Below are 22,482 nucleotides of genomic sequence, written 5' to 3' on the forward strand. Positions count from 1 at the left end.
AGTGGTGACATTATTCTTTAAAATATAAAATATCAAGTGCAAAGCATAGCATGACATGTGTGGTCTGTGATCTGTGGTGAACATTGCTACATATACATATTTCAGTCTTATCCGTTTAAATTGGTAGTCTCGAGCTTATCAATCTCCTTAACGTTATAAGCTAGGTGTGTGTTTCTGTGTGTAAGCAACAACCATTGCTTGACATCTCATGGGGATAAACTAAATGTATAAATGAGAGCATATTTTTCTCACCTGTCATCTCAGTGCAGCTTGGAGCCACTTCAGTCATTTTGAAACGTCGTCGAATATTTTCATCAGTGGGACCTGACAAGATCCAGAGAGCCGTTGAAACCCAAACCGGAGACCGCCGGTGTAACACAATGACTCAGGGAAAAGACGGAGGAAAATATGATGCTAGGAGTGAGGAGCCTATAGATAGATGGAGAGGGAGGAGGGACCTTATGCTAGCATAAATGTCCTTCTGAGATGCTGTAGCTATGATTTTGTGTTCACCAAGCTCATTTAAAACAATATAGCTGCCAATACTGTAGCCATATTTAAAGATTCAATCAATGGCGGAAAAGAAACGTTTGGGTCTAGCTACTTTCTCATTCTCCATAGCTTAACAACCTTAAATGTAAAATGTTACGTGGATGTAAATGTCACTTAAATAAAAAATAATACATTTTATTTGTTAAATTAATTTCATCGCGGTTCAGTACATTTTGGCTTTACATATTAATGCACCAAAAATCACCACTCACGCCGTTATGCGTCGCCTAGCAACCAGCAGTTCAAAAACTATGTTGCATGGCAGAAGATAACCGTCGAGTACAATTACAATAAAAACACCTTTATTAAAGGTTTATATGTGTTATTTTACAATATAAAGGTGTGTTAACCCCCTCTCTCACGTGTCTTGATTTGGCGCCCCTCCTCTGGCTCGTGTCAGAGCGCACGTGCCAGGCACAAGCGAGCCCCAGCAGCGGATTACGTCACACTTGTAACAACCTGAGGCAGGCAGGCTGCTGTTGACATGCAATATGGGTCACTCACACACAAACCCTCTATTAATAACTACAAACACTATTTTATTGTAAATAAACCAAAACCAATCATGACCACATACTGTGCGTACTTTTTAATTCATTTATCTGACAGCTTAAGTTCCTTTATAAATTAAGATTTTTTTTCAAAAACAGTTTATAAAATATTATAAAATTGAACTACCCAACAGTTGTAGTCGTTTAATCAATTATTTCATTGACAGAAAATTAATTGGCACCTATTTTATTAATAATTTTAAAAATCTGGGTGTTTGCAACCTTCATAAAATAATTCACATTGAATAGTTTGACATTAGGCCTAATAACGGAAAATGTGCAGCATCTGTAGGCTATTCTAATATTTTGGGCTAATTTCTCAGCAGATTGATCTTTTAAATCAGATTAAATACAGAACACCTTTTTTTTTGCCTTCATGGGCATTTAATGTCGTGTTGGGAGAATCCAGAAACGTGAATGTTTTTGGGAAAGACAACTGGACAACATATGATCTAAAAGTAATGACATTATGGGAAAAGAGAAAGTCAAAGCACACTGAAACAGACAACAGACCGGTCAGAGACCAGGCTCAGAGCAGCGGGGGCCTGCAGCTTTAGCACTTTGCTCAAGGACACATCGGCTAATAAAGTTTTTTTTCTAACAGAAATAGTATCAGGACAGACATATTGTGCCCCGTCAACACCCAACAGCCCCGGATGTTCTGGACTTGGAGCTCTGAAGGGCGAGAGGCCGCTTCATCAGACACGTCCTTCTACTTTAGCTCAACCTCGCCACTTTCAGACCGGCACAGGAAGTGCGCGTAGCGCTCCAAAAATCACTATGCCAGGTCAGTGGAGTTAAGATCTTTATTGGAAACTCAGCCTTCAAACATCATAGTACATTTTTTATTAATTCAGAGTTACAGCAACAGCAGCGACCGGACCCATGAAGTCCAGAGCAGCGGTTCCCAAACTGAGGTGCTGGGCCCCCTCAGGGAACATGGGGCAGTTTCCAGAGGGGGTAAGAAGGAAAATAAACTACTGTATATCTGTTTTTTTTTTTTAGCGACTGAGGTTGTGTTGGCAGAAGAAAGGTTTGGGAACCGCTGGTCTAGAGAGACCATGACGGTGTGTTGCAGCCACAGAACGAGCGAGCAGCAAAGAGTCCAAAACAGAACACGGAAACACAAACGCACAGAAAACACAAATAAGGGAAACAATAGAAAAATACATTTTGATTCTTCTTTTAAATTCAAGAGGAGAGAGAGATCGCCTTCATTCAGGCCATGGTTGAATCCAAAACGAAAAAATAGTTCATTGTAATACGATGTCAGTGGAATATGAAGTAAACAAAAAGATAGAGCCATACTCAAATGTTCGCTTTCTTTTATCATTTATAAACAGCTTTCAAACTGCCTAAAACTGTATAAACTGTCTCCCAGGCTACAATGATACAGACTGCCGAAGGAAAACACAAAATGGTTTATCTTTTTATTCATGAATCCAGAGATTCTGTACTTGCTAAATTCCACTTAGTGTGAAATCAATATAAATACATTTTTTTAAAAGTCTGACGGATGATGTTCAAAACAAAAAATGTGAAAATCTAGCAATGCTTTGGATATTCACCCTAAATATGATGCTGGTGATCAGCCTAAATTCTCCAATCCAACCGCATGAAGGCAGAGAAAGCAAACTGTCTTGCGTCATCATTCAGTCCCCAGGCAGCCTGCTGCATCGCCCTCCAGTCGCTACGTAATAACTCGAGACAGTCGCACTAAAGCAGCATCCCGTATTCATTCATGTCAACAATAAACTATAAAGTACTGGTGTTGTTTCTTCCCCATACGTGAAATGAATGCACTTAAAGTTCTCAAAAACAACAACAAAGACGTCTACTGATGGTTAAACTGGAATCAATCGAAACATACTGTATATTAATAAACTATTGGGTTGGCATAGGCTGATCTTAAAAAAAAAATCATAATCGGTGCGATGTATTGGCTCAAAATATTCCAATTGGAGCATCTCTAGTAAAATCCCACCTTCCCTCTCCAGTAGCAGGTCTTTAGATCTGTAAAAGAGAGAAAACAGGTTTTATAACTTCAATTCTGCCCTTTTAAAATTTTATTTTATGCTTTAAAAAGGAAATTATTGGAGTTTCTGTTCATTTGCTTCATTCAGTTTTCATCACTGAAGATTATTATCCAGCTTTTATCGTGTTAGGAAAAGGGCTGCAAACAGGGATAGGTGTCATGCTGCCAATAGTATTGACTATAGACGCCCAGGAACAGTTCTTTAGAAAATGAAAGGAGCTTACATCATCAATGTCCTCATCATCGTCACCAATGTCATCAAACTGGATCTCGTCGTCGTCTCCGGGCCCGAAGGTGTCTGTCTCGTTGATTTTGGCTGTGAGAAAGAAGGCGGACAGGAAAGTGTTAGAAAGGAAAATACTACTCGTGTTCATAAAACGGAAAATATTTCAAATACAATGTGTGAAATGATTTAGGGAATACGGCTTGTTAAGCTAGGTTTACGGTAGCCGCGGTGTTCTCAGGGCGAGGGGCGCGCGCCATGAAATGATGTCACCACGGCTGTCGTTTCCAGCGCGTAAAGGCCACGCAAGTTGTCGCGGCGCGTGGTCATGCACCTCTGATTTTTTGTAACTACGCGCCCACTGCGCTTTCAGTTCAACACCGTTGGCCGGGAAGAACAGGTTTGTCTGTTATTCTCCATGTACAGAACACAGGGAGTCAAACAGCCTGAAATATGTTTTTAGAGTAGGGGTGTAAGAAAAAAAATCATGTGTGTTTAAACCACCTATTAGATGGCTATGCTGAGACGCACCACTAGTGTCCTTGCCTAGCAGTGCCTGACTTTTTGCTAGAAGCTAACAACGTAGCTATGGCTGAACTTTGGCCTACTTTAGCATATAAACATTAGCTCACTAAGAACCTGGGAACCACAATCCCAAACTGGCAGTTTGAGTTTCTGTGTACTGAATTGTTTACCTGAAGTAAACTTCTTTGACTTTTATGGACATCATGTCTTTTTTTAAATATTAGTTTTTCTAAAATGATACTTAAAAAAAAATCCCAATGTTACGCACAGTACCGAAATATATTGCAATATATTGAATCGTGACACGTATCGTATCGCCAGATTCTTGCCAATACACAGCCCTTGTTTAGAGAGAGACAGCACTCTGGGAAAAGAGAAAACATTTAGCAGGAGAGTGTGGAAAAACATGATTGTTTTATCAAAGCTAAAAACGGCTTAATGTAAAGAGTGTTCTTCACAGTGTTACAGGCAGACAGTCATTTCGATTTGGAGATAAGCAGTCACGTTAATGATTAGAGTAGATAAATGTAATGTTTTAACGTGGATGTGTTTACTACTGTTGCCAGGCAGCCTGCTTTCCTTAACGTCCGGTTTCTTCTTCTCTACTACTTCTTGCTCATTCACAGATTATTTTGTCTGTATGACCTCTGGTGTTTCGTTGAGTACTGCAACGAACAATGCGTTGAGCATAAACTTCTCCATGCGTGCTCGTAGGGCGCGCGCCATCTACGGCGGCCTGCGCACGGTGTCGAGCGCGAGTATATCCGCACCTTTAGAGATAAACCGTTGTAATGAAGGTCAGGGCCGTCAGAAACGGCACGCATTATTTCACCAATTTCAGCCTTCCTTAACGGGAACGTTCCTGGACTTGTTTCATTACAGTTATGTTCAGTTTTTGGATCCAGCAGCTGTGGCGTTGGTTTAACTCACCGTGCTCTGGCAGTTCTCCGTAGGCTTTCAAACTGCGAGCCTCGTCTGCGTTGTACTTGAGGATGACATCAGCTTTGTTGTCCTGAAACAGAAGTTGTGGTATTGCAGTGTTTAGGGTTACAATGTTTGAGTGTTTTAATGATAAGAGGTAAATAAATGAGACCAAATGACATAGAAGGATCAACTGAAGATGACTGTACAAACACCTGATTACAGGAATGAAAAATGGTGTGAATGTACAGCTATAGATACAATGATATCCTTTAATATATAGCAAGATACAGTAATCAACACAACTAAACGACAATTCAAACCGGAGCGTTTTTAGCTGACATTTAATGGACAATACTGATGTATTGGTGCGAACTGTGAACAGAAAGCAGAAGAACGGTCACCCTTGGTAGTAAATCTAGACTTGCAGGGAACTGTGAGAAGTAGGGGTGTAAGAAGAAAAAATAAATAAAAAAATCGATACACTTGAGTATCGCAATATTTTATTTTGCAATATAGTTTGTTTTTAGTCTACGTGCAAAAATATTCATGCAAGACAGTGGTTCACGTTTATGCTGAGACGCACCACTAGTGTCCTTGCCTAGCAGTGCCTGACTTTTTGCTAGAAGCTAACAACGTAGCTATGGCTGAACTTTGGCCTACTTTAGCATATAAACATTAGCTCACTAAGAACCTGGGAACCACAATCCCAAACTGGCAGTTTGAGTTTCTGTGTACTGAATTGTTTACCTAAAGTAAACTTCTTTGGCTTTTATGAACATCATGTCTTTTTTTAAATATTAGTTTTTCTAAAATTATACTATCCCAATATATCGCCTTATGCACAGTATTGCAATATTCTGAATCGTGACCTATGTATCGTGATACGTATTGTATCGCCAGATTCTTGCCAATACACAGCCCTTGTGAGAAGAGCTTTAATAAGTTTTCATAATTGAATACCTTGTAAATGATAAATTGTGATCTAGAAGTATCTGGTCTCTTATTTTCGGTTAAAAGCTGAGCAGCTTTATTTTGTATCAACTGAAAAAAATAGTGTTTTGCTGAATGCTTGATACAGTTACAATAATCATGACAGGATGAAAGAAAAGTATGAATATTTTTCTCCAGACAGAAATGGTTTGATTACAGAGATTAAGTCTGAGAAATAAAGAAGCCGCACAATGCTCCAATAAAACATATTTAATAAATTGTTTTGAGCATCCTGCTCTTCTTCAGACCTAGGTGGTAATTAAATAAATATACGTTTCATGGGAGCATTATCTAGTGTGCAGACTCCGTTTCTCAGTGTTCTACACGTTCTTCTGTCCTGCACCTAGTATTTATCATCTAGTGTGTGCTTTTTCTTGATTTTAAGAGATTAACTGGTAAAAACAAGACCAAATATCCCCTTTATACTTGCTTTTAAAAGTTCAGATCTAACTAAACAGGAGTCCACAAGAACAACTAGCAACGTTTTTATTTGCAACGCTGTGTCAAAAAAAATCTAAAATATCCGAGTTGCCTTGTTCCTTTATATGTAATAGGATTAGTTTTTGTTAAACTTCAAACTGATTGATGATTTCAGATGTTTGTCAGTAACTATTCCTTCTTCCATGTCAGAGCACAGAAAACCCTTAAAATGTTAAATGCAAAAGGGTTAACAGTCTGTTCTGTGTCGTGTGTGAGCGACAAACACACCTGGTAGTCTCTCAGTCCGACCAGGATGATGTCCGACGTGTTAATCCAAACCTAGAGGGAAACAAAACAGAGCAGAGATTACCCCATGTCATACAGTAACACACTGCACTTTGTGACCTCACACACACACGGTCAATTGAGTCCACGCTGCCGCACGAACGGGGGCTGACTGACCATTGAGAACACGCCGACTCAGCATCGCGTTAGGAGGTTTCCTGTGTGGACTGGTTGGGGGGGGGGACGGTCAGGACATTCCTACCTTTTTCCGGAGTTTTCCTCTGATGTGGCAAAGCCGCTTGGTTCCGTCAAAGCACATGGCCTCCAGACGTCCGTTCCCCAGCATTTTAATCACCTGAGCATATTCTGGAAGACACAAGAGAGCAAACGACTGTTAAACCAACGTGATGAAATGACAGATCGGGACACTTACACAAACCAAGCGCCGTCTAACAGGTGTCTTGCCTCACTTGAAATAAACACATTAGCTCTGCTACAATTCTAACATTTGTATGATATATATTATAAGATTTGGGCAACATGCAAAGTGGTGTTAAATCACACAGCAAAGGTGACATTTTAAGGTGTAAGGTGAGTGTTTAAACTATTCTAGTAACTACATTTATGGGCAGCGCTCACCACCTCCCCTAATCAATTTCCTGTGGGAAAGCGTCTAGTTTATGAGAATAAATTATAACTTGAAAACACCTTTCGGATTTATAGGCCAAAGCCACAGTGTGCGACAACTTATACCAAATTTTCCTGCAAGTCTGGAAATATAATTTCACATAAAAGAGATAAGCTGAAGGCAGAAAGAGCCGAGGGATGGAAACAGAAGAGGCCTCATTGTCCCTGGAGTCTGAATAAGAAGGTTCTACTGTTGTAGTTGTACAGAATAAAAAAGGCCAGTAGAGAAAGAAAAGGAGAGCTTCTGCAACAAAAAAAACAAGTGGAAACGGCATAATCCTGGTCTTAACTAACTTCTTTTCACGTGAATTCTGTGCTGCTCCCTGAAAAAAGCCCAATTGTGTTGACTAAATTAATTACACAAACAAGTCCTTAGATTTCTTCTTGAATGTCTGAAATATTTAACCTCCATTATGATGTACAACGAATTAAGATGAGTTTCAGCAGAAAATGTGATACATAAATATAAATATTCTAAGAAGATTCTGTGGTTATCACAATATTTATAACTTCTGCTCTAAAACACACAGTCTGTGTGCATTAAGTAAGCTTTGCCTTCACTACTTAAAAGGTTTTCCTTACACCAGCAAGGGTTTACTTTAATGCCTAAGAGGGATTTTGGCAGCTCGAGCACTGCAGGCAAAGTTCTGAACAGTTCTCGCTGCAGGCTGACGCTACCGTCTAGTGAGAAGGCTCTCTGTAACAATGCCTGCGGCTTGTCAAACAATCCTTCACTTTAAACAGCACTGCTGAGTCAGTTATTTACCCTTTAAGGTACGTAACTGAATCTGCAGGTTGGGTTTTATTATTCTGATTTTTTTTAGGGTCTTAGAAACCGCAAACTCTTCCCATAATCTTGTGATTTGTTTTCAACGCTACACACTGCTGCTGTAATAGCAAATTAACAATACCATCATTCTATAATTGCTGCAGCCCTACACTGGACGGAGAAGAAAATGTTTAGCATTCTTGTTTGATGAATGACTGAAACAAACCATTATCAAATTGCTTTTTTCGTACCAACCGTCCAAAACCCCAAAGATACTCAGTTTACAGTAATAAAAGAAAAGCAGAACATATGAGACACTGGAATCTAGAGCCGTCCTCGATTAAAGAAATTCTTAGTCGACTAACGCTCATTTGATTTTGACGACTAATCGAGAAGTTGATTTAATCGACAGATCTGTAAAACAGTTTCTCCACAAACAATCATGCAAAAGCACCATTTTAAATCTTGTGTTTACCAGAGATGTGCTCATACGTTTCTTGGAAATAAGTCATGACTAATAGAGTAAAGAAATCTTAGTCGAGTAAGAATAAACGACCGATTAGTCGACTAAGAGGGGGCAGCCCTAATGGAAGATTAAATTAAACAATTATCCAAATTGTTCCCAGTTCATTTTCTGATGACTGACTGAGCTTTTCGGCTCTACTACTACTCTATGTGAAAGTTAGCTTGTTTTTTTCCCCACAGTTTTTACTCAATGTAAATGACCGACCAGAGTTCTTCTTCTCGATTCTGCATCGATACAGTGACAGACCATAATTGATTATTGCCTACTGATGTTGCTTGTTGATTTTCCGGTTGCTGCTTTTTTTTTTAGTTTGTCTGTTGTCAGCTCTGTTCAGACTCCGCTACATTTAGAAAGTGTCTTTTTTTAAGAGCAGATGCAATAAAAAGGAGTTCATATACATCCGATTGCTTGAATTTGTTGATGAAAACCATGTGTAGCAATATATACTAACATTGAGGAGGTGGTGCATCGTGATGCATCGGGATAATCATAATCGAAATGAATCGCGAGACCAGTGAATATTCAAACCCTTACTAAGCACCCATCCTGCAGCGAAAAGATGGATCTTGGGTTGACTGTCTTTGGTGTAACTTTACTCACCCTGTCCGTCCTCTTTGAACACCAGCTCTCTCTTCTCGGACTCATTCTCATTCTTTCCACGTCGCCGATTCTTTCCTCCTTTACCTATAACCACAGACAGGAAGATATCAGTTCAAGTTGTCCATTCATATTTTTATGGATTACATTCACTGAGATAACTCGGTTCCAGTTAAGTCTACTTCTCGTCATGCAAGTCTCTGGTTGACACACTTACTCCACAGATAACCGGCATGTGAACAGTACATTTACTCTAGTACTGTACTTAAGTACACATTTGAGGTACTTGTATTTTACTTTCTCTCTTCATGTCTTTTTCTACTTCCACTTCACCTCAATTCAGAGGGATAGAAATATTGTACTTTTTACTTCCCCAAACGTTGCTGAATGGACATCAGTGGACTGGAAGGCTGCTTAAGTCCCTCTGGACTCACTACTAACTGTAACTGCACTCACATTTACATTCTCTACAGCTGTATGAACGTTTAAAGGGCATACTTTATTATATCAATTCTGGTGTTCTTTATATATATACACACACACATACATACATACATACACACACACTTTGTTTAGTGTACTGCTGCTGTAACAGTGAAAACAGATGGGAAATTCTCTCTTCTAGTCCACAGAAATAAAAAGTTAGTTAGATACCAACTCATTTGAGAAAGTTACTCAATATTTTGAGATACTAACTCATTGTAACGACTTCACGTTACTTAGCTATCTTTTTTCCCCATCACATTAGCGGAAACGGGTTTCCATACCATATATATTAGTTCAACCAATATCAATAGTTCCACACATTCTTCAGTAGATCTACAGCACCAGAGGATACTTTTAGATATAACATCGAAAAAAAATAATTTAAGAAATAAAAGTCTCAGACGTCACGGGCCACACCGGGTGGGGTTTACCTAGCAACTAGCTAGCTAGCTAGTTAGCTGTGTCAGCTACCAACGGGATTAAAGTGCCAAGTATTGTAGGTAGCTATTAGCTGGCTAGCAGTCACAAAGCGTTGAACAACTTTTAATAAACTAAACTAGCTTAACTTTAACCTAAGCAGAACTGTTGTTTAAGGAGTACGTTACACTGAGACACCGTTGGCAGCTGTTAAAAAGGACTCGTTCGTGTTGCTAACTCGCGTTAGCTGTTCGGTGTCACGTTTTCACTGCGTGTGCCTTTACGGCGGGCTCGACAGACAATTAACAACACTTAAAGACACGTCTCTCCCAGGCTCTTACCTTTATTTTTGGGCATATTCCTTCACGCCTCGGTCACGTTAATCCCGCTCGGTAGAAACGACTCACGGTAAAACAATAACTGTGTACGACAGTCAGCGAAAAGCACAAATCTAAACTGAACGCTACGAGAACCTAGCAAGTCACCGCTGATTCGCTCCGCCGGTTTGCGCATGCGCCTGCCAAGACATTCTTCTATGACGGTTGGCAAACAACGATTTTGCGCATTACCGCCCCCAACTGGTATGGAGTATGAATCAGAATATCTAATATGTACAATACCCAAAAACATAACAAATACATTTTCATACGTTTTCAAATAATTAAATGATAAATAAAAACAAACTAAACCTAAATCTTCTCCACCATATTAAGTAAGGCTAAGATAATAAGTAAATTGTTGATCTGTATTATTTATTCAATTACTTGGATCTGCTAGAAAAAAAGACCACCGATAGGATCTTAAACTATGAATGATGTGTGATACAATGATGTATTTGGCTGGGTACAAAAATCTAATTGAGGACTGTTACATTGACTCCCTGAAGGTGATCACTATATATATCTATGGTGATCACAACTGAGCCCTGCACAGCTCCAACAAGGCTTGAGTTCTCGCGCGTGCTCATGGGTAGCTACACAACAGTGGAGACTGTCGGCGACATCAGAGAGGAGATCGAAGAGCGGAGCTTTGAGTTAGATCAGAGTGATAGTTAGGTCAGGAGGAATCTGAGAAAATGGTTCGAGTTTGTGCCTTTCCAAATTGCGGCAACAAAATGAAGAGCTATTTGTGCTTGAGCTTTCACCGTCTACCCATCTGCAACCGGGAGACTTTACCGCTGTGGCTGGTTGCACTTCAGGTTGATGTGCGAACTTCTTTGCGAACATTACGTGAGATAGATTACCGTGTTTGCAGCGAACATTTTGATGAGGGCGACTTCATCGAAAAGAGCCACAAGTGCCGGCATCTGAAGGGAAATGCCATTCCAAAAGCCAAAGGACCAACTGCAGACAAATTGGAGGTAACGTCTTTATGATTTCTTATTAAGATTTCCCTTGATTTTCCTGTGCAGGCTCTGTTGTGATGTCAGGCTACTATGTTGCTACATACTCCTTACTATGGACCAGAGTGATAGAGAAAGACTATCTCTATTTATATCTCTATGGCTCTGCTATGGACATAACCACGGCAATTCCTGACCATCGTTTTTTGGTGGAAAACGTTTTGGAATATTGGATTGTATGATTTCGACAGTCGACTTGTGTGGACTTCACCGGACTAAACAGAGGTAGGCTATGTGCACTGGCTGAATTAGCACAACTTTTATGCATTTCTTTCACATCTAGTGCAGCCAAATTTACTGTGTTCAGTCGGAAGGAATCAGTTAACATGGCTAGGGACTTGTAATGACATCTCGAACATGTTAAGAGGCTAAAAGCACGTTTAAAACCTGCCCTGTTTCAGCCGAACTCTAGCAGGAGCATAACTCGGTGTAGGCAACACCAATTATTTTCGTTGTTCTCGCTACTGACTCACTCGTGACCACAAACAGAGCTACGTGTTGAAATCGACCGGAGTGCTCCATTAAGTATTTTTATAGTGATTATGTATGTATTATGCACTCTTAATTTTATTTTTAATTATTTTTATTTATCTATGTATTTATGTGTTGTCAATTTATTTTTGCTGTTTTGAATATACTTAGGCCTATATTGTTGTTATAACGTCTTTGGTTTAGCGCTGTATTCCTCCGCGCCGCCAGGGGGCGGAAGCAGCTCCGATGCGCTGTTGATGTTTTGATTTCCCCAGAAAGAAAATAGACATTTTGTGTGTGATTGAGAGCTACCCTCCTGCGGCGAGTAAAAGCTTTCCTATCTCCTGTTTCTAAACATTTAGATGTGCGTTTCTACCGACACATTGCCAAGTGGTTCAAAGTTAAAATAAATACATAGTTTTCCGGCTGTAACTTGCAGTCGCGTTAGCTACGTTGTTGCTAAGCTAGCTGCAGTTTTGTTTCCAACCTGATTAACGGGGTCTGCTGTGATGGCTGACTTCAGCTGCAGCATCATGGTGAGTGAACATGTATTTAAAACAGAAATAAAGTGTTGCTGCTCCTCTCTGGAACAATATTATATGTGGTGTTCTTGTTATAAAAGGAGGTTTTACCAGATTAGAAGGGTTGCAATGTGTCAACGTGTTTTTAACCTTTTTATATGACCTTTCTTTTAATAATTATTATTTTTTTAATTAAAGACTGTTGTGATTTAATCTGTTTATCCTTCTTTCATAAAACTAGAGCTGCAACGATTAATCGATTAGTTGTCAACTCTTAAATTAATCGCCAACTATTTTGGTCGGTTTGAGTAATCTTTTTTCAGACAAAAGTAAAAATGATTTGATTCCAGCTTGTTAAATGTGAATATGTTCTAGTTTCTTCTCTCCTCTGTGACAGTAAACTGAATATCTTTGAGTTGTGGACTAAACAAGACATTTGAGGACGTCATCTCGGGCTTTTTGGGAAACACTGATCCACATTTTTCACAATTTTCTGACATTTTAGAGACCAAACATCTAATCGATTAATCGAGAAAGAAATCAACAGATTAATCAATCTATGAAAATAATCGTTGGTTGCAGCCCTATATAAAACAATTTAAAATACAAACATCACAACAAAAGAACATAACATAGTGGGGCTACTTCAACATAACATTACAGGGTAATAGAAATACATAAACATGAAAAGGCAACAATCTTCTGAGTTTTATAATTGCGTGAAAAACCTGAAAACACAAAATATATCTGTTGTTAGTTCACAATCTTTCATCCCAAATAATAAAGTGACTTAAGTAACACAGATTGAACTACAAGGTAATGTAAACACAATTTCCCTAAGCCAAATCATCTTCAGATTGATTGTTACAAAACCCAAAGATATTCAGTTTCCATATTTTTCAATCTCTAATCTTCTTCTGTCCTTCCTTTCCTCTGATCATTTCTTCCTTCCCTCCCTCCAGTTGTCCTCGTTTCTTTCTTTTTTTCTCTTTTGTGTCATCTTTACTTCCCTCTCTCCCTCCTTCATTCTTAACTAGTGATAGACCGATTTTATCGGCTGGCCAATAGATCGGGCCGATATTTTTTTTACGTGTATCGGCAGTGATACGTTCACCGATAGTTTTTTTTCCCGGGCATTATTTACAGACAGGCGTCCACAGGCAGCTCTATGTTGCTAAAGACGCTGCAGTTCACGTACAGACCATGCCCTGCCCCTCCCCCACTAGCAGAGTGCTGGTGCTGGAAGCCTGGCAGGCTTCCAGCACCATGGCAGTCTTAAATTGCAAATCAAGCACTCTATTTCAATGGCTACTTTTCAGGTTTATGGTTCTCTTAAATTATTTAAATGTGTTGACAAAGGACATTTTGTGATGACCTGATTATATCTGTCTTATATAGGGTTTGGCATCGTTTAGATTTTAACGATTCTGATTCTTTGAGGGGTGGAGTTGGAACGGGTCACATGCCTATTTTCACAAATAAGAGGAACGTTTTATTTTGAGTCAACGGTGGATTGCAGTTTTACAGCTTTTTCAACGTAAAATAAAGCCAGACTGGAGTGCTGCTTACTGTGCTCCAAGGCTGCAACACAACAAGCGCCTGGTCGCCATGGAAACCAAAACTTGCACATGTTAAATTGGGAAGCGATGATCGGATTTGAAACCAAATCCTCTAAACGATTCCAAACTATTCCAATAAAGAAATGATTCCGATGGAATCGTAATTTTTGAAACGATTCCAAGTAGGAATCGGTTCTCGATGCCCAACGCTAGTCTTATAATATGTCAGCAAGCAGTGCATCATCAAGGCTGTGTTGTAGATGTTGATGAAAGCCTTTCAGCCTTGCTCAGTTAACCATATGCAGTGCACCCATCCATATGATGCACATTGCTCACATCATTTGGGTGATATGAATGTAAGATGATTGCAGAAGTGACACTGATCTGTGTTTTTTGTTTATTTTTAAAAGAAATGACAGAGCAGATTCCAAAAACAAATCCAGTGTGGCAGGGTTTACATTTTTATGATGTAAATTGAGGGAGCAAAAGCCGTTTCGGCTCCAAATATCGGCAAATCGGCAGCCCGTATCGGTCATCGGCTAAGGCTGACGAAGGAAAAAAAAAAATCAGTATCGGCACTAAAAAAATCCATATCGGTCGATCCCTATTCTTAACGTCCTTACATCCTTCCTTCTCTCCCTCCCTCCATTCTTCCTTCCTTATCTCCCTCCTCCTTTCACATTCACATGTGAGAGGCTGGAACCTGTATTTGACTTCGCCTTTTACATTATTATATAATCATCAAAATAGTTGCCAATTAATTTTCTGTTGATCAACTAATGAATACTCCAACCCCCCTCAGTCATTTTATAGATCTGAGACTCGGTGCAGCGGTGGGGTGACACGCTGACATGTCAAACAATGATTTCAACATGTTTCACACAATCAAACGTGTATTCTGATGACTGAATGATTCCGGTGCCTGTTTTTCTCGTGTTAGACGTCTTCTGAACACCCGGCGGTTGGAGGCGGGCCTGCAGGAAAAGCGACGTCTTCTTCAGTCGTGTCAGGAAATGGAAACTGGGACGGTGCAGGCACAGGCGGGATGGACCAGATAACAGTGGTGAGAATAGACGACACACACATTGCGGAGGAACAGTGTCAAGACGGGGGGAAGGTAAAAGACGCCGCACAGTGCTATGAGGTGGAGTACTTGATGCCTGCGGCGGAGGAAGAGGAAGAAGAAGACGGCGTTTACGTCATCGAGTATTCAAATCCCGAAGAGGAGGGAGAGAGCTACCAGTTCACGATGTCTGTGGACAAATCGCTCCCGGCCAAAAAGTCAATAATTACACATCCCGTGGTGAGAGAGAGCGCCGGAGCTCCTCTACCCGTGTTGCCCAAACCGTCTACGGTGCCGAGGCCGAGAACCAGCGCGGGGCAGAAGAGGAAGCTGATCGCGGAGGAGGAAAAAGAGGAGGAGGTTCTGAGCAATAAGAGTGTGCTGGAGCTCGGAGAGCACTACAGCGACGTGATGGGGATGAACTCGGGCGTGGGTCAGAGTCAGCTGGTGTGCACGCTGTGCCCGCCGCCCGGCAAGTTCTTTAAGAGAGGCTCGGGTTTGGCCGTGCATTTAAAACACATGCACAACCTGGACACGAATAAGAAGTTCTTCTGCACGCCGTGCCAGCGCTCGGTTCGCACTCAGATTGAACTGGACCGGCACACGAAACGCCACGCCAACAAGGCCGCCGTGTTCACCTGCCACCTCTGCCCGGCGGAGGCGGAAAACGAGGCGGAGGCGGGGAAGAGGGGGTACAAAGGGTCGAGGTGTGGTCTGAAGAGTCACCTGGAGACGGAGCACCCGGGCGTCATCCCTCGCTGCCACATCTGTAACAAAGGCTTCCAGTCGATCGTGACGTACCTGGCCGATCAGTTCAGGCACGTTGGCGTGTCGCCACACCACTGCGCCAAGTGTCAGATTTACGAAATGACGTCGAGGGGTCTGCTTATTCACATCAAGAACCACGACAAGAAGAAGCAGCAGCAGCAGCAGGAGGAGGAGTCTGGTGAAAACCCCCCGCAGGCGCTCGGAGTCTCGGCCAACGGCGATAACTCTGCCACAGACGACTCGGACTTCTGACACGATTGTTGTTTGAGTTCTGTCTGTTTAGACTAAATAGTGAGCTCCTCTTTGTCAGACATGTCTGACTTTTATGCACCTTTGACTGTTCTGAACTGTAACTGTAGACAATTATTTGTTTTTGTTTTTAAATCTCAGAATCTGCCTCAAGTTGTCCATAACTTGTGCAGTTTGGTGGGGTCTTCTACCTTGAGCATCGTCCTCGTCATTGTGGAGGAAATAGTTTTTTTAACGGTGGTCTCCACGGGGATGGAAGGAAAGCTTCATGTAAAAAGGATTTAGTTTGACATTTTGGGACGTCTGCTAATTCTCTTCCTTGCTTCGAGTCCGGTAAAAGGATCAATACGACTCTCAGATACTTTCATTATTTTCCTCGCCGCCGCGAGGAAAATCTGGAGGGAATCGTTGGGTCTCTGCAAATTATAGAGTGTGGTCTAGACCCCCTTTTCCTATCTGGAAAGTGTCCTGTGATGATTTGACACTAAATGAAATTGAAATGATCTTGTTGAAAAAAAAAAGAAATCCTGTTACAGTGACATCTTTAAATGTTCTGTTTGACCAACAGTTCAAAACTCAAATCAAAGTTTATAATATTTTTTAACCAAGACTGACTGTAGAGGAGGTGAAACCAGATGATGTGTTGGTGTTTTCGGTTAAAGAAATGTCCAAAAAAACGTTTTAATTTAGTATCAAAATAGTTGCCAATGTAAATAAGACTCAGGTTGTAAAAGGTGTGTGTGTGTGTGTAAATACTGTACATTCTGTATTACTCACGAGTTATTCCAGTTACAGTAGAGAGAGTATATATCATCCTGCAGCACACAGGAGGATCATTTAAAGTGGGGATGTTTACATGTCGCTGGTTTGAAGTCAGATTTTATTCTGAAAAAAACTTCCTGTTCACAGCTTTGTTTTCATCTGTAAACATCTGCAGGTTTTCTTCCATTTTAGTTGTAAGAAAATGATCTCAGTATTAATATTACTGTTAGTATTATTAGCTTCCATAAGAGGTTTTTTGAATGTGCAGGTGGTGGAAAACTAAACAAGGACACCAAAGTAGCCGATGTAAAGGCCAATGCCAGTATTTGAGGGAGAAATCACTTTGAAATCAAAGGATCCAAAGTGGCAGTTATAAATTAACTAAAAAATACACTAATGGATACATAAATAAGTGAAAGTCAGTGTTTTGCCCAGAAAAGTTGTGAAGCCAGCTGGCAGCGAGGGCCTCGGCTGTGGGCCAGTCCCAGAGCATTGATGTAGAGCCCAATAGTTTCTGTGATAACAGAATCGCTAAACCCAGATTCCATAGGGCCCTACATTAAGTCAGTGCTGAAAGCTAACTGTAAATAAAGATGACAATATAGCCTCTTTCCGACCAAGTAGTTCCAGGAACGTGGTTATAGGAACAGTCCACTTCTAAACAGTTCTACTAACTACTCTACCCCAAAACCGGTTTCCATTTGCATTCACACTGGCCAAGTGGCCATAGGAACTGACCTTTTGTTATTATAACACAGCCATCTAACCACCACTATGCGGGAAATGGGGAAAGTGAAAAGCCCCTGCCCTGAAGTAGGAGCTGAAAGAGTTACAGGAACTGGCCAGAGGGGGGAAAAGGCTTCTAGGAACGTTATGTTCTAGGAACTGCAAAAAACCCTCCGGTCGCAAAGCGGCTATTGTCTCAGTTTCCCACCGAGCCGCCCCCTGTAACTGTATTTTTAAAAAAAACGTCTTAAAAATACTTTAAATATAATTCCCAGTGTCTTAGGCCTGGTCGGGGGGAACTTAGGCCCAGGGAGCCACTAGGCTTGCAGAACACTGGGCGGTCAAACAAATCCGTGAATACTTGGGACTCATCGTTATTTACTAGGGATGCACAGAGTCCAGATTTTTGGGGTTCGGCCAAATATCGAATCCACTGGTTAAGATTCTGCCCAATCTGAAACCGAACACCGAATCCGTCGTCTGGTTAACACCAGTTTTTAGCTGTGACTGTCCTTCCTTTGCCGTACCTGAAGTTGCTGCATTCTGGCTGCTGTCTGTAGATTCCTTCATGCTCAGCTCGTATTCTTCCAGATGTTTCATACCAGATGTTGCAACAGCGGTGATGTTGTGTATTGTTTAGGGTCCTAGACAAATCAGCATTGCAGATTGAACATGTAGCTGGACTTGAATGGCCTTCTTTTGACTGAAAGTACTGCCAAACAACACTTTTTCTGCTCACCAGTTCCATTTTCACTTTCCTCTCAGCCTACTGCATTGAACGCTCCACCTACGTAAATGTCTTCCCGTAATCAACGCCGCCGTCATTACGTCGACCAGCGTCGCGCGCGTAGGGTTCAGTTCGGTGGGGGGAAAAAAACCCTGTCAAAAAGCCCAATATTCGGCCAAAACCGAATCCTGGATTCGGTGCATCCCTGTTATTTACAATCTCACTGTGGCCATAAGTGTTTCCTTTTCAGATTGTTTCATTTGAATCATTTTTTAGAGGAGAGGAGGTGATAGTTTCCAGTATTTCACAAGAAAAACAACAATTACACAACTATTTTGTGTAAGAGAAATGATCCCTTATTTTATTTTGTGACCCCCTCAAGATGTAAATTTAGACCCTATAAACTGTGTGGGGGGGGATCTCATGTTCACTAAGGGCCACCCTGGAAAGTCCCATCAAGGGCCAGACATGTAGAGTTTATTAAGATGACTGTATTACTGCATGTCACATTTTTCGTCATTTTTGTAGCTTTTTTTTTTTTCCAACTTTCTTCTTTCTTTTTGCGTTTTTGTTGACATAAACGTCCTACAAAAGTCAGTAAAAAAGTTCCTTAGCAAATCAAGCAAAACCAAGCTTATGTTTTTAAAAAGCGACCCGTTTTGCAGCCTGAATGTGAATGCTTCTTCTGGGGGAATTTCAGAGTCTGAAAGTCGGCAAATCTGTCAAATTCTGCTTTGAGCGTCGCATAATTGCAGTTGTAAAAACAGTTTCCTGTCTTTTTGGGGTTTGTCGCACAACTAGATTCAATTTATTGTGAACCTACGTTGATATGCGGCCCGGATAAAAACCTGTGAGGGGCCGGGTTCAAGTTTGACAAGTGCTCTTAAGGAGTCTCAACCTGCAGATTGGGAACCATGTGTTAAACACTAAAATCGGCATCATATTAACAGTTAATAGTTCCATTTTAACGTGAAAACATGTTTAAGGCCAAAGGGTGGATTTAAAAACCCACCGATGATTTAAAAAATAACATGCTGTATGTCGAGATGGTTTGAGAACGTTGAATTAAAACAATTTTTGCAGTCAGTGGGATAAAAAGTATTAAATGGGAGGTAGTAAAACTAATATAAAGCAAAAACCCTAAGGAGGTGCTAAAATCACCAAAATATCAACATAGTTTGGTGCAGAAACACTGAGATGAAAGTGCAACAATCAGTTTTTTATTTTTATAAATGAAAGTGTTTGGAAAGAGATCTTTGTAATGTGCATTTATTTTTTTTAATTCTTTGTTTTAACAGTTTGATGTGCCTGCAACATTATCTTCATGTTTTATTTTCTCACATCATTAAAAAGGGAAATGCCACGGATTTCTTTTCACCTCAAGTTATTTTACTCACTCTAAAATCTGTGTCGGTAAATGTGTTTTCATTTGTCCGTACAAAATAGTATTTAGCATCAGCACAGAGTATGAAAAACTGTTGACTGGTTCAGTTATAAAACAGACCCGTTGGATTTCAGTTCTACTGTTTGATTATTCTCCATTGCCAGACCTTCCTCCACAGCGCTGCAGAGGAGGGTCCGGCTAGTCCACACAGCATTCTGGGATGGGAGGAAAACGTGCTCTGGTTTATTGGCATTTCTTTAACCCTTGTGTGTTGTTCGGGTCGGTGGGACCCGTTTTCAATGTTTGCTAAAAGAAAAAATGATGCTGTTTATTATTTCTTCTAACTCAAACTCATTGGCCTTGGCTCATTTTCTGTGAAGAACATAAAAAAATAACTTATTCTCAATGACTGCACACGGTACCCCCCCTACACATAAATGTGTGTGTGTGTGTGTGTGTGGTCTTTCTGCACCTGCTATTCCCACACAAAATTGTCATATTTCAAGCACTTTCACCTGTTCTGATTAAGTTCTAAGAAATAAGCACCAATAATGATTAAAAAAAAATAAATCTATTTTTTTTACCATATGATCGTAAATGTGATCTCACAGGGGTAAATGGCAAATATGAACCATAAATGATTAATATATCATTGGTAACTGAGCTAAAGTAAACATCTGTTAAGTATGTTTACATAAATTGTGATGGCTGTATTGATTTAAATGATGTGGGTCCACCAGACCCGGAACATTGGCTGTGTAACAAAAATATGAACACCACACAAGGGTTAACAATCACAACTGGACGGAGCCACGGCGTCTCTGCAAAAATAGTCTCAGGAAGGAACTTGTTTTGGTGCAACGTGTGTACGTTTCAAAAGTAGTTTTAGTCGTGCAACAGAAAACTCAGATTGGACAGATAGTCTAGCTAGCTGTCTGGATTTACCCTGCAGAGATCTGAGGAGCAGTTAACCATAGTCCTCAGAAATCCACCAGAGGTTAGAACGCCAACACAAAGAAAGAGGAAGGGGACGGACACAACGGAGCAATCCCAGAAGTGGAACGCCGTAGATATGGACCGCTGTTTGATAAACATCAAGAAACGTATTAAAAGCTGCTCGTTTTGTTCGGTCCTTAAGCTAAAATTAAAAGAATGTCTTACCTTATAGATCTTTTTCACAGCAGACATTTTTGACTTGTCATAGTAGGAAAAGCACGGCTGAAACTGATCACCTTAACGATGGCTCAGTTCCATCAAGTGTCCCAGCGAGCTGTTTCAGTGAGTCAGCATGAGCCATACCAGGGGTCTCATTTATAAACGTGGCGTACGCACAAAACGGGGCTGAAAATGTGCGTACGCCACTTCCCACGCAAAGGTTGTGATTTATAAAAAAAAACGACGGGAGAATGTGCGGTCCTCCACGCAAACTCTGACCCATGCGTACGCAGTGCTCGAATTACGTGGGAGCCAGAGGGAGGACTGGCTCCCATGAAAGCAACAAAGTCAAAAATCAGAGGGGGTCTCTCACATCTGAAGGTGTCTGCCATATGTGGCATTGTAATTTAATCTTAAACAACGCTCATCCTCCATCCCTGTGCGGTCTCTTACTATTAAATACGTTCAATTAAAATATAAAATATAGGCTACTACGGGACGTAGACCTGAGCCTACCCGACGCTCATGAACGCAGCATGACTGTACTTCACCACCACACCACTAGGCTATGTGAGCAAACCGCATATAGGCTATGATTAATATTAACAGTCTATGGCTACGATCCATTTGACAGCACTCGCAAGTCCGAAGAAGTCACCTTGCTTTTAGCTTAATGTGCTTTTGAGGTAAATACCACCAATAGGCCTACATCTTAAATAAATTAATAAATCTGTAGCTATCCTCTCCGGAAAAGTTCCCAGATATTTTGAAACACCTATCAGTAATACAATGCAATCTCTGATGGCAAGTATTGCGAAATTGAAATGGAATATGGACTATTACAATCAATAATATGTTGAAATTAATTAAAAGGACTCCATTTCTGTAAAAAAAAAAAAAAAAAAAAGATCTGTCTGTTGTGTGCGTGTGTCAAGATAATAGCCTAGGCCTAAAGCGCCACTGGGGCCTAGACTATTTAATTGTATAGCCTTGTTAGGCTATGTGCAGGGTGTGCCAACTTTTTTTTATGAGCTAGAGAGACCCCCTTAAAGACAAAAAGATAATTGGAGCACTGTGTGTACGCACATTTTGGAGACAAAATAGGAATTGGCGACGCAGATGGTGAGGTGGTGAACTGAAGTCAGACTGCAGAAAGTAAATGGGAATATCGATTACTCCTAATATTTTCAAGTATTGATGCCTCACGCACATTTTTTTAACTCCATATCATCCACGTTACCATGAAGATTAAATCCAGCAGTGTTATTGGCGCTTGTACTGAGTGATAATTGTTCCATAAACACCTCCAACTCAAATCTTAAATAAAAAATGTGTTATTAATGTTTAATCGGCGCTGTCTCACCGTCACAGAGTCCGCTACGGAGCGCAGGAGGAGGAGATGGCCCCACTGCATAGAATACAGGATAGCATCAAATACCCTAGCATTAGATAACGGCAGAACACAGTGTAAATAACTAAATATCTGTCTTTAATACTGTGCATACTGTATATCATCAAATGTCAAAGTCTGAAAATACAGCAGTTAAGCTCTGGCGCAATCGTTTCGTTACCCTTAATGTCCTCGTTATCAGTCCGCACTTTAATACTGTTTGTGACAAAACCTGCATGAAGAAAAGTGTGTTTGCCTATTAGACTTTCTTTCGTCTTCAAATTGTATCTCGGGGGGGGGGGGGATACCACTAGTTGA

The 22,482-nt window shown here is 40.7% G+C and overlaps 2 protein-coding genes across 4 annotated transcripts; one reads left to right on the forward strand and one right to left on the reverse strand.

Moving 5' to 3' along the window:
* Window positions 1–1,895: 1,895 nt before the first annotated feature.
* On the reverse strand, window positions 1,896–10,500 carry eif1axb (eukaryotic translation initiation factor 1A X-linked b). The gene is made up of 7 exons (XM_078280667.1): window positions 10,329–10,500; window positions 9,088–9,171; window positions 6,768–6,871; window positions 6,509–6,559; window positions 4,817–4,898; window positions 3,363–3,454; window positions 1,896–3,116 (listed from the first exon to the last, which is right to left on the reverse strand). The coding sequence occupies exons 1-7, from the start codon at window positions 10,342–10,344 to the stop codon at window positions 3,111–3,113; spliced, it is 435 nt and encodes a 144-aa protein (XP_078136793.1). The 5' UTR covers window positions 10,345–10,500; the 3' UTR covers window positions 1,896–3,110.
* Window positions 10,501–10,960: 460 nt separating this feature from the next.
* LOC144537124 (uncharacterized) lies at window positions 10,961–19,602 on the forward strand. 3 transcript variants are annotated; one of them, XM_078280569.1, is made up of 2 exons: window positions 10,961–11,347; window positions 14,881–19,602. In XM_078280569.1, the coding sequence occupies exons 1-2, from the start codon at window positions 11,063–11,065 to the stop codon at window positions 16,021–16,023; spliced, it is 1,428 nt and encodes a 475-aa protein (XP_078136695.1). In that variant the 5' UTR covers window positions 10,961–11,062; the 3' UTR covers window positions 16,024–19,602. The 3 variants fall into 3 exon arrangements, with proteins under 3 accessions (XP_078136695.1, XP_078136697.1, XP_078136696.1); XM_078280571.1 differs by lacking the exon at window positions 10,961–11,347 and adding an exon at window positions 11,495–11,614; XM_078280570.1 differs by lacking the exon at window positions 10,961–11,347 and adding an exon at window positions 12,105–12,396.
* The last annotated feature ends 2,880 nt before the right edge of the window (window positions 19,603–22,482 follow it).

Source organism: Sander vitreus, chromosome 22 (assembly GCF_031162955.1).
Source record: "Sander vitreus isolate 19-12246 chromosome 22, sanVit1, whole genome shotgun sequence".
NCBI classification, from domain to species: domain Eukaryota; kingdom Metazoa; phylum Chordata; class Actinopteri; order Perciformes; family Percidae; genus Sander; species Sander vitreus.

Coding starts and splice junctions, on each gene's coding strand:
- LOC144537124 (XM_078280569.1), top strand. CDS start 11,063: ATGGTTCGAGTTTGTGCCTTTCCAAATTGCGGCAACAAAATGAAGAGC. Junction 11,348..14,880: donor CAACTGCAGACAAATTGGAG/GTAACGTCTTTA, acceptor TTCTCGTGTTAG/ACGTCTTCTGAACACCCGGC.
- eif1axb (XM_078280667.1), bottom strand. Junction 6,872..9,087: donor GTTCAAAGAGGACGGACAGG/GTGAGTAAAGTT, acceptor TGTGTCTTCCAG/AATATGCTCAGGTGATTAAA. Junction 3,455..4,816: donor CGGAGAACTGCCAGAGCACG/GTGAGTTAAACC, acceptor TCTTTCTCACAG/CCAAAATCAACGAGACAGAC.